Source organism: Melampsora larici-populina, assembly GCF_000204055.1.
Source record: "Melampsora larici-populina 98AG31 unplaced genomic scaffold MELLAscaffold_50, whole genome shotgun sequence".
Taxonomy (NCBI): domain Eukaryota; kingdom Fungi; phylum Basidiomycota; class Pucciniomycetes; order Pucciniales; family Melampsoraceae; genus Melampsora; species Melampsora laricis-populina.
Window position 1 is genome coordinate 327,967 of NW_006768814.1, and position 13,182 is coordinate 341,148.

The 13,182-nt window shown below is 45.2% G+C and overlaps 2 protein-coding genes across 2 annotated transcripts; both read right to left on the minus strand.

The window, feature by feature from the left end:
* Positions 1–4,757: 4,757 nt before the first annotated feature.
* MELLADRAFT_92562 (uncharacterized protein) lies at positions 4,758–5,350 on the minus strand (the record flags this gene model as incomplete). The annotated part of the gene is made up of 2 exons (XM_007415389.1): positions 4,758–4,807; positions 4,861–5,350. 2 exons carry the CDS (start codon positions 5,348–5,350, stop codon positions 4,758–4,760), a joined length of 540 nt encoding a protein of 179 aa, XP_007415451.1.
* Positions 5,351–11,377: 6,027 nt separating this feature from the next.
* On the minus strand, positions 11,378–12,890 carry MELLADRAFT_92563 (uncharacterized protein; the record flags this gene model as incomplete). Its single annotated transcript, XM_007415388.1, has 3 exons — positions 11,378–11,390; positions 11,441–12,646; positions 12,745–12,890. The coding sequence occupies 3 exons, from the start codon at positions 12,888–12,890 to the stop codon at positions 11,378–11,380; spliced, it is 1,365 nt and encodes a 454-aa protein (XP_007415450.1).
* Positions 12,891–13,182: the final 292 nt, after the last annotated feature.

Consider the following 13,182-nt stretch of genomic DNA (forward strand, 5'->3'; position numbering starts at 1 on the left):
ATCAATTCACAGTCGTAGTGTTCTCTTTTCTTACTCATGGGGGGCAACGGGTCGGCAAATTTACATCATCCGACGCGGATGGGAGGCAAAGTACGGGGTTGAAACGTTTTATAGATGCATTACAAAACTTGTTTCACAACTAACCTCAAGTCAGCAGGCATGTCGATCACCACTCGATTGGCAACATCACGATTATCTTTTCCTCTGGACAGTTTGTCTGCCAGGTTGTCGTCAGTAGCTACTCTCTCGGCTACAATATCACAGTGTAGGTCGTATAACAAACGTTGGATGGCCTTCCATTCCTCGTTGACGGCGCGGTCTCCGGATTTCCTCCTTTCGACTGCAGCCTCAGAAGTTGTGTTATCCGTAAGTACTTTGAAGGTCTTCCCTCCAACGTCCTGCAGTTTGCTGATCATGATCATTCCTAATCTGATCGCCACAGTTTCAGCCCAGGCAATGTTCCTTCTCCCTCGTGGTGTTTTGATCTCATTCCATCCTTCCACTAGCGCGAATTCAGCCCATCTATCGCCAATCAGGACTCCTATGCCTTTCATCGACGCGTCACCCACCCATTCCACATCAACTGGGTTTTCATCTGGGATTATTCGCCTGGCTACGAAAGCTTTCAACACTGCTTGCCATTCTAGAAGTTCCTCCCTGACGTCTCTTGGGATCTTACGTGTAGCCGCCGGAACCTTCCATTCAGCCTCCCAACGATGAAGGCTTGGCATATAGCATTTCAGATTTGGTACTATGTATGTCGTGTGCACTAATCGACCGATGAGCTTCTCCGCTCTCTTGAGATTGAAAGATGCACCTGGGGCTAAGAATTCGTCTACTTCTTTCTTTCGTTCTTCAAACTTCACTTCAGGGAGACGGACTGTTCTTTCCACAACATTCCACACGAATCCTATATAGCGCTGCTCGTCTGCGAACTCGTGGACTTTTTCCGAGTTTGATGCGACACCCATTTCGGTGCTCAGGGCTACTATGTCTTCTATTGTTGTAGGATTATTGGCGTCTTTTATCAGCAAGTTGTCGTCAACCCATCGAAACTCCGCCTCAAGATCGAAAACCTTGATCATAATGGCTCTCCAAAGGTTTGCCGGTCTGCCAAATACGCCACACCCGGCTACTCCTCCGAACTGGATACGTGTATCTACCCACATCTGGTTAAGTAAGTCCATTATCATCAAGAACCTCCATTGTGAGATCAGAATCGCGATCTGACGGTAAGCTTTTGCCCAATCATAGATGGCAGCTTGCAGTTTTCTTTTGTTGTTCTTGAAGAAATTAATGACCACCCGGAAATCATCCCAGCTTGTTTCGAATTCTTTCTTATTGACAAAACTATTAACCGACGGAGTGTCTGGGTCGTTATGTGGGAAAGATAGGTCGTTGATGACCCTGAAGGAGCCATCACCGTTTACTACACTCCCCATAGGGCTTGACCAAAAGAACCCAATCTTCGCGAATACTTCTTCATGCGTAAACGGTCCAAAAATGCGACCTTCCCGCTTTTCTTTCATCAAAGTGTTGAAGATCTTTTCTGCTGCCATCCGAGCTGAATCGTGATTTTTGGGTGTGTACCAACGTCTTGCTCCCAGGGTATGGTTTGGGATACCTTGATGAAAGCCGTTCTCAATTCCGGTTAGTACTTCTTCGGCGTCTCCTTTAATCTTACATTCTTTGACTAATCTTTTCCACACTGGTATATTCAATTCACAGTCTACAAAGTCTTTTGGCCACCTCTCACTAAAATTCCGTCCCGAGTTTTTATACGGGATCAAACGTGGCACGCTTCTACCCATAGGGTCAGGAATCTCCCACACATGGTCGTCACCAGTTACATGCTTCGCTCTACGTTCATCATCGCTACTGCGATGGCACCAAGACAAAGGAGATTCAGGCATAAGTGGGACGATTCAGTGGAAACCATATATTGATTTCGCATCTTAGTAGGTAGAAACATGGGATCATGGGCGATATCGACAAGCCGTGAATATGGGTGACCCCGTCTCATACACTGGATCTCTTCCAGGAGGACAGATAAGAGAAGATACAAATGGTAACTGAGTGGGGATGGGGAGTGCGTTCCGCTCTAAGCGAGTACGTCACATTTCGTCTCCTATTCTTTTCTTTAGGGTATGCACAGCCAAGAAGAAAACAGCTAGGAATTTTTTGTAAGGACGAGACAAAGTCCTGATGGCTTACTTTGCCTTTCCGTTAATTCCATACTTAGAGTCAAATTCGCGCTCATCGCCACGGCGGTCATCACGTCTGTCACTTCTACGCCAAGGTCCGTTCCCTTCACCTCTCCTGGAGTCGAACCGATCTGCGCTACGACGTCCTGGGGGGCTGCCGTCGCGACCTCCTCGGTGGCCACCACTACCTCCACGACCTCGTCTCCGGGAGGAACCACCCTGCCCGTAACCACCACGATCATCTCCCGTGTTAAAACCATAGCTGCCTGGACCATCATAAGCAGGTTGCACTACACAAAATGTCATCTTTACCGGGCGGTAAAGAAAACTACTGACATAGAAAAGTCCTGAGGCAACAGGAAGAGAGCTAAAACTCTGAAAAAATATGCACCTTGTTCCTAGATGTTGGGGCGTCATGACAAGTATTTTTTTGTATTTTACACACAGATATTGGTTAATTTACTAACAATAAAGGCTGAGAATCATCAAAAACCCACCTGTAACAATACCTGAAATTTGGCCCTTGACTTTGAAGACAGGATTTTGGAATCTTCAAACATCAATAACTTCTGCAGTTCTGAATCAAATCACTCGATTTGAAGTGCATTAAAAAGGTGAGCCTTTCCTCTACATTTTTCATTGAGACATCACATCTGTAGCTGGTCTAAAAAGGATCCTACAGAGCTATTCATGCAGAACTGTTTGAACATATGTAGAGTGTTTAAATGACTAGATAGCACCTTACTAACATTATGAAGGTGAAGGAGAATAGTTCAGCTTTTTAATGAACCAAACATCGAGTTATTTGGAGCAGAATTGCAAAAGTTACTGAAGTTTTTAGACCACAAAATATTGTCTTCATACTCATGACCCAAATTTCAGGTATTGTTACATGTGAGTTTTTGATGATTTTCAGTGTTTATTGTTAGTACATAAACCAATATCTGCGTGTAAAATACAAAAAAATACTCATCATGACGCCCCAACATCTAGGAACAAGGTGCATATTTTTTCAGATTTTTAGCTCTCTTCCTGTTGCCTCAGGACTTTTCTATGTCAGTAGTTTTCTTTACCGCCCGGTAAAGATTACATTTGGTGTAGTGTTGGCTGTTCGCGTGATTCCAGGATCTTGCATTTGGTTTGCTGTGGTTAGGTGGGTGAGTTGCAAAGTGGTTGCTGTGGCTACTCCAGTTGGAGTTACTGCTGGAGTCGTACGAGTTGGAGTAGTTGTTACAGACTTCACCGGAGATGGGGTTGATGTGCTGCTTGGCCTGACCGTTTGCGTATGGGTTCACATCAGCGAACTCTTGCCGGAAATCGTGAAGACGTTCAGAGTCGAGGAGAGCATTGCGTTCCAATGTCTCATCCCTGACAGCTGGGTTGGTGAGGTCACCGTTGGCATTTCGGAAGGTCAATACCGTGGTTCGGAGCGCAAGGTCGTATCGAAATGCCATGGGCCAGCATAAGCGTTGCCGTTGGATGGCAAAAACGTTTTCTTTGTGAATCATCATTTTGTCGGCGAGACCGTTGTGGCCATAGTGGCGTAGGTAGGTAACATAAAGGTCAAAAGACATGACCCACTTGCCGAAACTCATCCTCCATTCACTCGGGACGCTCAGGCCAACGTAGTTATCATCAAGCTTCTCCTTGGTCGTCTTGGTCCTGGCAGTCTGGCGTAGGAGGTCTTGCTGAAGCCACAATGGGTTGAAGATAGACAAAGGTACGTAACCCTCGAGGGATTTCATCTTGTCGTCAAAGTACTTTGATAGCTTTGTCAAACCAACCGTTTCGATTCCTTTCTCACCAACTTCAGGTTTGGACTTCTTCGCGGCAGCACCAACACCAGAACCGCTCCGATACGCTATGGATTTCAACCCATTTTGGTATTGGAGCAGAGTAACCGCTATGAGATCACCGATACTTGACCAATATTTTTTTTTAAAAAAATATCACAAGGTATCGGAGCGGAAGGTATTTTACCGCTCCGATACCGCTATATATCGCTGCTATAAGGGCTAAAAGGCATATTGAAGTGCCCTCAGACCCTTCCCATATCGGAGCGGTCAGACCGCTAATGGTTTTCTCGCCTTGGGATGGCGGAGCGGAGCCACCGCTACGTATAGTGGTCAATATAGCGGTGTAAAAACCGCTCCAATACCGCTCCGATACCGCTATATGTTGCGGAGCGGTTCTGGTATTGGCAGCACCCTCATCGTCCGAATCCTTAGTCAAGTCGACTTGCTTGGTAGGCTTGCTTTTAGGGGTCCTCGCGGCGGAACTACCCGGTGCGATAGTGGGCGCTGCCAGAGTAGTCGCAGGGGTGGCGTTGTTACGAGCGTTGAGAGCCGTCGTAAGTCCTTGAAGAGCCGTTGTAGAAGGGTTTGGGTTATTGACGACTGTCAAGCCTTTTGCCACCAACCAGGAGTGGAAACCCCGTGGTGGGCTCTTGTCGGCAGCTGTGACCGTGGCTCGACGGGTGGGCAAGCGTACTGTGTTCCAGAGAAAGATGACAAAAACGGTCGCAGGTTAGGATCCTCTTCCATTCGTAAACGCTCAATTCGAGGCTTCACGCAGTACGTGGCAACACATATTATGTGGCATCGCTGAATGCGGCAACACGCTCTGGTGGAAGTCTCTTAAAAGGACTTTGGCTTACACAATGCTCCATTAGACACTTCGTCTCGAGAAACCAACCCCTCAGCGGCGGGGGTTCTCGTGGAGGTGTGTATCACTGAGGTACCGACGCCTCCTTGGGCAATAGCATTCATCGATGCGCTATCTTGCGTTGGCGCAGCTGTCCGGTTACCAGCAGGTGTGCTTGTCAAAGTCTGGTCGGGGACTGTCAGGGTGACTACTGGCGTTGATGGCGTGTTTGTGCCGGTCCGTGTAGGTCCTTCAACGTTACGACGTCCTCGGCCGCGTCCTCTTCCCCTCTGGATCGTTGCCATCGAGCTAGGTGTGATCACTTCGGAATCTGGGGGAGGCACGGAGCCTCCTCTCAATCGACTACTCGATCTTCTCATCATCGCGTGAAAGGTCTCGGTGTTTGTTGGTGTGTTGTTGTTTGTAGGAGTACCTTCAGTAATAGGATTAGGTGTACCTTCGCTAGGAGGGATCCCTGCTTGTGGGTTGTTGTCGGTCGACATCTTGCCTTGTAGCTAGCGTTATAGATATCCACTCCCCACTTGAAAGCGAAAAAAGAAAAGAAGATAGATCTCTATGGTAGAGAACGTGAGAGAGATGAGTGATGATGAGAGCTTCAGATTCGGGCGCGGGATAATTCCGTAGTAGGAATATTTCCGCGGATGGGAGGAAGAGGAAAAAATTTTTTGCAGGAAAATTTCTGCAACATTTTTCTATGTGCATCGAGAGAAAAGTTGCCCCGGTGCCCGGGCACTTTCTTTCCACCCATTTCCCGACATCTACCCGTCTCGTGGAAAAAGATGGTACCGTCGTGCCTTTGGGTACCCTCAATCATTAAAGGAGTTTGGAATGAGGTGGACGCGAGGTTTGTAACTGTGAGCAATTTAAGCTAATAGTTGATTAATTTGATTGAATAAAAGATAGAGCGAAAAGAACAAATCATAAGAAAAACAAGCTGGGTTTTATACCCTTAAACAACCAACTCAAACACGTACAACTTGAGCAATTTTACAATAATATCATATTCACGTAATTGTGGAATTCCGGTGGCACATTCTAGAATATTACTAATGCCGAGCCCAACGCTCCTTTCGTCTAAGAGTCATCCCATAACAGCCTTATGTAATCCCTCCATTCATCAGTATACTTCCCAGACCGCCAGAGTAACATTCCCCACATGTTGTCCGGTTAGGTTTTAGATGTTATGTCACTCGAGGAGGGTTCCCAATCCTTCTCGAGAGCCAAGAACTGGGATAGCCTACTTCTTTCAGGAGTTCATAACATAATTCGTTAATTCACGATCTCTTCGCACGAGTATCATGACTTTATATAATTATGTTATCACGTAAAAAGAATATAAGAAGAATATAGGCGAGAGACATATAAAATATGTAATTAATAAAAGAAGATAAATTTAAAACTAAAAGAAAGAGAAATAAAATAATGAACTGAGAGAAATAATTGATCTTCAAAACTAAATAGTTATCTCATCCTGTTCAGCCAGGAGACAAGTTGTCTAGGCAACTTATGCCCTGGCTGACACTCCCTCAGACGGAAAAAACAAAAAAATAATGCCAATGTCATTTTTTAACATTCCTTTCTTCCCGAGCCTCCTTACGAAATCTCCTCAGTAGAGCGGTTCCATTAGGAATTTCGTTCTCATGGACCCATCTTGCCAAGTCCGGTGACCGGTTTTTGAAAGAGACTAAAAATTGTCGAACTTTCTTGTTACCTTTAGTCACTACTCGCTGTTGCAATACCCGTTGTATAACACCTTCCTCCTCTGTTAATTCCGGAGTCGCTTTTGTATTTACGGTCCTCTTCGGGAATTTGTCAGAATCAGAAGATATATACATCTTCATTAGTGAAACTGGAAACACTGGGTGTCTGCGAGAGTAGGCGCCTTGTAAGTCCAACTCCGCCGCATTATTTCCAACCATCTTGACGACCGTAAATGGACCTATAAACGGGTCTTTCAATTTAGGGTTGCCATTCAAGTTATTGAAATGTACCGTCGATAATAACACTTGATCTCCTGCTTTAAATGGAGGAGTGATATGTATCTTATCCCAACACTGTTTTTCATACAAGAAAGCTTTTGTAATACAATCGGCCGCGTGTGCCCTTGCAAGTTCTTGCATGTGTGAAAAATTCCCCGCCAATGGGTGAACATCCAGCTTTCCTAACCTTTTATTAGTTAGCATGCGTGGGTTCTGAGGAATATAACCTTGCTCCAATTCGAACGGAGTTCTACCTGTACTAGCATGAACACTGCTGTTATAGGCGAACTCCAATCCTGGTAAGAGGGATACCCAGTCATGCGTACATCCCTCGCTGTCCTTATACAGGAGGCCAAATGCGCAATACCGTTGTATCAGGTCTTCCATCGTTTGAATAGTCCTCTCAGCAAGCCCATCCGTTTGCGGATGGTGTGCCGTTGACAACTTAAGTTCACAACCGGCTATCCTCATCAGGGACGTCCAAAATTCCGATGTGAACTTGTGAACTTTGGGTCCCTGTCGCTAATAATAGCTACTGGCAATCCACACTCATTGAGCGCATTCTTCCACCACAAATGGGCCAACCCTTTCGCATCAATATCTTTATGACATGGAACGAACTTGGCCTTCTTTGACAGACGGCAGACTATCACCAGGGCTGAGTTGTAAGAAGCATTGCCTGCTGGTGGTAACCCAGTCACAAAGTCCATGTTGATGATTTCCCATGGCTTTGTTGGCTTCTGTATTTCTTGTAACAACCCAAACGTCTTTCCTGTTTTTCTATTGCCTCTTTGACATGTATCACAGGAATTGATATATGATATCACATCTTGGTTGTAATTCATCCACCACGCCGTGTTTTTTACCCGATTTATTGTCTTATCAAGGCTAAAATGTCCCGCGAGTATGTCGTCATGGCAGAGTTTCAATATCTGCTCCTTCATACTCTCGTGAACAACCAGGCGATGTGATCCTTGCTTCCAATAGTAGAGCAGGTCATCTTCATAAATGAACCGTCCTTGGTTGAATAACTTCTTCCAAGGTTCGTCTAATGAACTTATTATTTCATGATTAGTATTACCGTCAGGTTTCTTCAATAGCATGACTATCTTCCGCATGTTAGGACACAGCGTGTACCCTTCTGCAACGCTGCAGTAAAATTCACTTGCTAAGTCCACCACATGTAACCCAAATATTTCTGTGTTATCATCTGGTGCAACGCATGCTGGATTATCGGGCGTATTCGGCATTGGGCTACGGGACAAACAATCGGCATTTTGATGTTTGTCCCCTGCGCGGTGGCTGATAGTCATCCGTCCTCTGTACTCCTGGATAGCTATCTGCCACCGAAACATGTGCCTATTCGGTGTTTTCATGCCCAGTAAGCTCTTCACTGCCGGACAGTCTGTTACCACCTCGAATGTACTGCCATCAAGGTAATAGTGTAACTTCTCCAATGCCCATACCACTGCAAGACATTCAAGTTGCGTCGCACCATACCGTAATTCGCCATTTCTCAATGATCGTGATATGAAACATATAGGAACTTCAACTTCCTTCCCTTCAACAACCTGTTTCTGATGTAGAGCCGCCCCTAGTCCTATGAAACTAGCGTCGGTATAAACAATAAATGGTTTATCAAAATCGGGAAGCGATAAAGACGGCGCGTCTTGTAACATCCGTTTCAAATTATCAAAAGCTTGCTGCCGCTCCTCTGTCCACTCAAAGGCCTCATTTCGCCGAATCAATCGAGTTAGAGAAAGCGCAACCAGTTGGTAATTCTTAAGGTATTGTCTATAATACCCACACATACCCAAAAAGCTCTGTACTTCCTTAACGGTTTGTGGGGGTTGTATATGACTAATTGCTTTCACCTTATTGTCATCAACCGACATCAGCATCCCAGACACAATGTGTCCTAACACCTTCGTCGATTGAAAAGCAAAATGACACTTCTTGAAGGCGAGCGTCAAATTTATCTGTTCAAGTTTCGTAAAAACCCGTTGCAGATGTTCTGCATGTTCTTTGGTATTCCTTGAATGGACAATAATATCATCAATATATATGGTCATCCATCCTTCGCGGATTTCCTTGTTGAAGGTTTTATCCATGGTTCGTTGGAATACTGATGGCCCATTCTTAGGCCCAAACGGCATTCTCAAATATCTAAACATACCACAATGCGTAATAATAATCAAGTAATTACTCGCTCGCTCTGTGTTTTTGAATTGATGGTATCCTTTGTACCCATCCAACAACGATATTCTTGTAGCACCCTTTAAGCCATGCAGAATAGAATCAATTCTAGGCATGCCATATACATCTGATACTGTATAGTCATTTAGGGCCCGAAAATCACCGCACATCCTCTTCTTGCCATTCTGATATTGTATAATCACCGGCGAGATAACGCAGTCTTGAGGTGTCTGGTCGATTTCTTCAAGTACTCCTAATTCTAGTAATTCTTGAATACTTTCTTCGATATCCTTCCGTTTATGCGGACTACAAGGATATGCTTTCTTTTTTAAACTCATAGGCATCCTATCTCCGTCAATGTTCAAATTAATATTGAACTCATCGACGGAAACCTCTCCCAGTTGTCTCTTTCCATGCGCAAACACCATAGGAAACTCCCTGATTACTTTGGACAGCAATTCTCTGTCTTCCGTAGGCAGTTCAGTATCCCACGTTGATTCCGCAAACGCTCTTTCAAACGCCTCAGGTTCTGGCGTCGGGATACCCTTTACATCGGGTGCATTGCCTTCATTCAGTTTCTCCGCATCAACAGCAATCACCTGTTGTGCAGGAATTGTCTTGTCGTATGTTAATGCGAACTTTCTTTTCAAGTTATTCCCTAACGTGAAATACTTATCACAGATATGAAGTCGTATTCCATATAATAACATGTTATTATTCCCTACAATAAAATATTGTGGAAGCCCTTCATTATCCATCACAACAAACTTCATTACGGCCCGGATATTACCCCTCTCGTGGCCAAACACTACATTGGCAACATAAGTCCCAATTGGTTTGAGCACTGAACCGTACCCTTTCCACTTCCCAGTGTCCTCATTTACTAAGTTCTTTCTCCATTCCGGATCAACTTGTTGTAAATAAGTACTCGAGACCACACTTCCACCTGCTCCAGAATCCAGCACGATTGTGACTTCATTCTGGTGTACCATGGCTGTGCACCTTGCTGGACACACACCAGTTACTTCGCTAGGCGTTTGTACGTATTCCGCCTCTTGTACGTCGCGCAATTGGCCCAAGCTATCTGTCAGGAAATGGCCATGTAAGATTTCTGTCTCCAGAATCATTACATCATTTGTATCCACTTGGATGTTATCATTTTCCGCTAAGTCGTCATCCTCTCCTGAATAAACACACGACTCGTCGTCGTCGTCGTTAATATTCAGAACTTTGTTACACGTATGTCCTGGAGCCCAAGGGCCCTGGCAACGATGACATGTCTTGTTTTTTACCCTATCTTTAGAGTCACTTTGCAGTGGAATGCTAACTTTCTTTTTATCGACAGCACTATCTTCCTTTTTTAAGATAGGTGCACTGTGGTTTTCGCCTTGCCACATCCGTCTGCTCCCCTGAAAGGTAGGTTTATCAACTACTTTCTGTTGGTATATTAGGATGCGTTCACAAATGGTCAGATATTCGGAAATATCATCTACGTCCTTCGTACTTACGTTAATTGTATCCTGTACTGACGCAGGCAACTTTGTTAAGATATGTTCCTTAATATCTTCGTTACTACTGGTAGGGTACACCGATGCAATTTTACGATGCAACGCAGTAAGGAATTCAGTTACATCTGAATTTCCATACGAAAACTGCATTTGATGTAACAAGGTCAGTTGGCGCTGTCTCCACACTGTTCCTCCAAATTTCTTTGTTATCAAAGCTTTCCAGTGCTCCCAACTTTTCCCTCTGTGTTGCTTATGCACGGCTTTAAACCATGTATAAGCAACCCCTTTTAGGATTGTAGGTAACTAGACCCTGGGCGGCCAGCCGCCTTATGCACTTAGACCCTGCCCTCGCCTGGCCGTAGGAGTAAAAGCCCCAGGCTTGAATTGTGCAAAGGACATCATTTTAGGTTTTAGCGTGGTAGGTCTCAGACTTTTGCGTTGTACATACTGCCACAGCCTGTCTAAAGGAATGTGATGCATATGTAAGGCTGTGTGCATTCCCAAGTTATGACATAGGAACATGGTGACGATGACATTATCAAGCGAAGTAAGTACAAAAGGTCTATGTTGCACTGCGTTCTTACAACAAAATCACTACCATCCTCATATGATTATCACACAACGTAATTGTTACTGTGATCGCGAACACCGTGAACGCCCCATTTGTTGGTTAAGCCAACCACTCATCAGGTAGGTCTTCCACTGGCCCATTCAGCCCCATGTCCAACTCCTGTGTCAGATGAAAAGGATTAGCCGATGGGTAATCACTTCTAAATTCACCGCCGAGCGCTCAGACATCCACAGAGGAAGGCTCACCAAAATTTCCTCAAACTTGAGCTCTTGCATAAAGTGGCAATGTATGTTGTGATTATCAAACGCACAAACTAACTCGTCATCAACAAGACTTGCACCTCTTACGTTCGTGAACACGATGTGCTTGAAGTGGACTGGTTTTTGAAAGTGTCCGTCTGGTAGTAAACACAATGCATGACGCCAATATACTTGTCCATCTGTGTACTTAGTAACCAACGTTCTCAGGGAACGAAAGAAACCACGCTGTAGCCAACCCAAGTGGAAGTCTGTCGAAGGCCACGTCGTGGTTCTCAAACATCGAAGCTTGGGGAATATGCTGAAGGATGTGGCGGGAGGTAAGTTTGTCGGAATGTTGTCAATACACAGGCATTCTAGGTTGAATTGTGATTCCCAGAGAATGCCAGCGGGGCGGTCGTTTGCCGGATCCACAGAGTTATATTCGATTGTGTTGAGTGTTCTGGTCGTCGCACGCGTGATTTGGGAGAGAGCCTGTCGACTGCTTTCATAGTATTTAAACCAGAAGTGCCTTAAGCATGGCAAACTACCATTGTGCAAGAAATGAGGGTCTAAGTACGGTAGCGACACAGAGAGTGATTCCAAGGTTGGAGTGACACAGAGGAGTTGCGCAATGGACTCCGAGTCTGTGCTTAATCTTCTAGGCCAGTCGTATCGTCTGATCAGGGTGAGTTTGCCGAGACACTTGATGTATTTCACGGCTTCTATCATGTCTGGTGATACCATCATGCAGTTGCCAAACACCAAAGTCAAGCTAGTGATGTTGATACCGAAAGTATGGATCACCTTTGCACCGGTGTACATTGGAATGCTCATAGCACATTGTTTCATGACGCTATCTGGAATGTGAATTTCGGGTTCTGCTGGTGTGTAACCCCATAAGTGCTCCATTGACAGACAACGCAAGGGCGAGTGTTGGGAGCTGAGGATTGACCCTTGCCAACGTTCCAAGAGACGATGAGCCATGCCGTGTGTCTGTAGCCGTACGGCATCGAAGAGAAAATAAGGTATAACTTGTGCCCAGACCCAAGCGACCAGACGTAAGCGTTGAAGGTAGATGGTTGTACGGATAATCAGCACGCGCTCTTCTGCGCTGTTGATGGCATTGGTCGTCTTCCAAGGTGCTGTATCCATGTAATACATCATGATACGCGATATGACCTCAGGCGGGAGGACACCAGGAGCTAATTTAGGCATCAATCTTAATTTAGAAAACGACGGCATCGTGAAAGTATATATTTGGCGTCTATAGTCGCAAATTTGGGCACTGGAATTCGGATTTGTACGACGACAGCAGCAACGGCATGGTAGGGATAATCACATAGAGAGCATCATATATATTCATCATATGGGACGATTGATTACTCAGAAGTCATACCTGCAATGGCACTGTCTTCTCCAAAACAAACCCTGAGAGTACCACCGTGGCAGTCAGCCCCATACTCATCCACATAGAACAAAGGGTCCGTCACATCATGGCGCGCAAAATGCAAAGGCGAACCCATGAACATAGAAACAGAACCCTCCTCATGATCGTTGTCATGGGTTTGTAACCGTAGCAGAAGGCCTTATAGGAAACGGTATTAAAATTTGCATTTTTCTATTGCCGCGCAGAGGTCGGGTGGTGAACTCACTGGCAACAACATGAGTACGGTACGCATCTTACGCCCTCACACCGGACGCGGTACTCGAGTGTCACTTGTTTCACCGCAATGTCGCCTCGAGGGAATCATTGACTCGAGGAAATAAATTCGTTACATCTTTTAATCATCTAAAATGGATCTTAGTCGACATGATTCGACA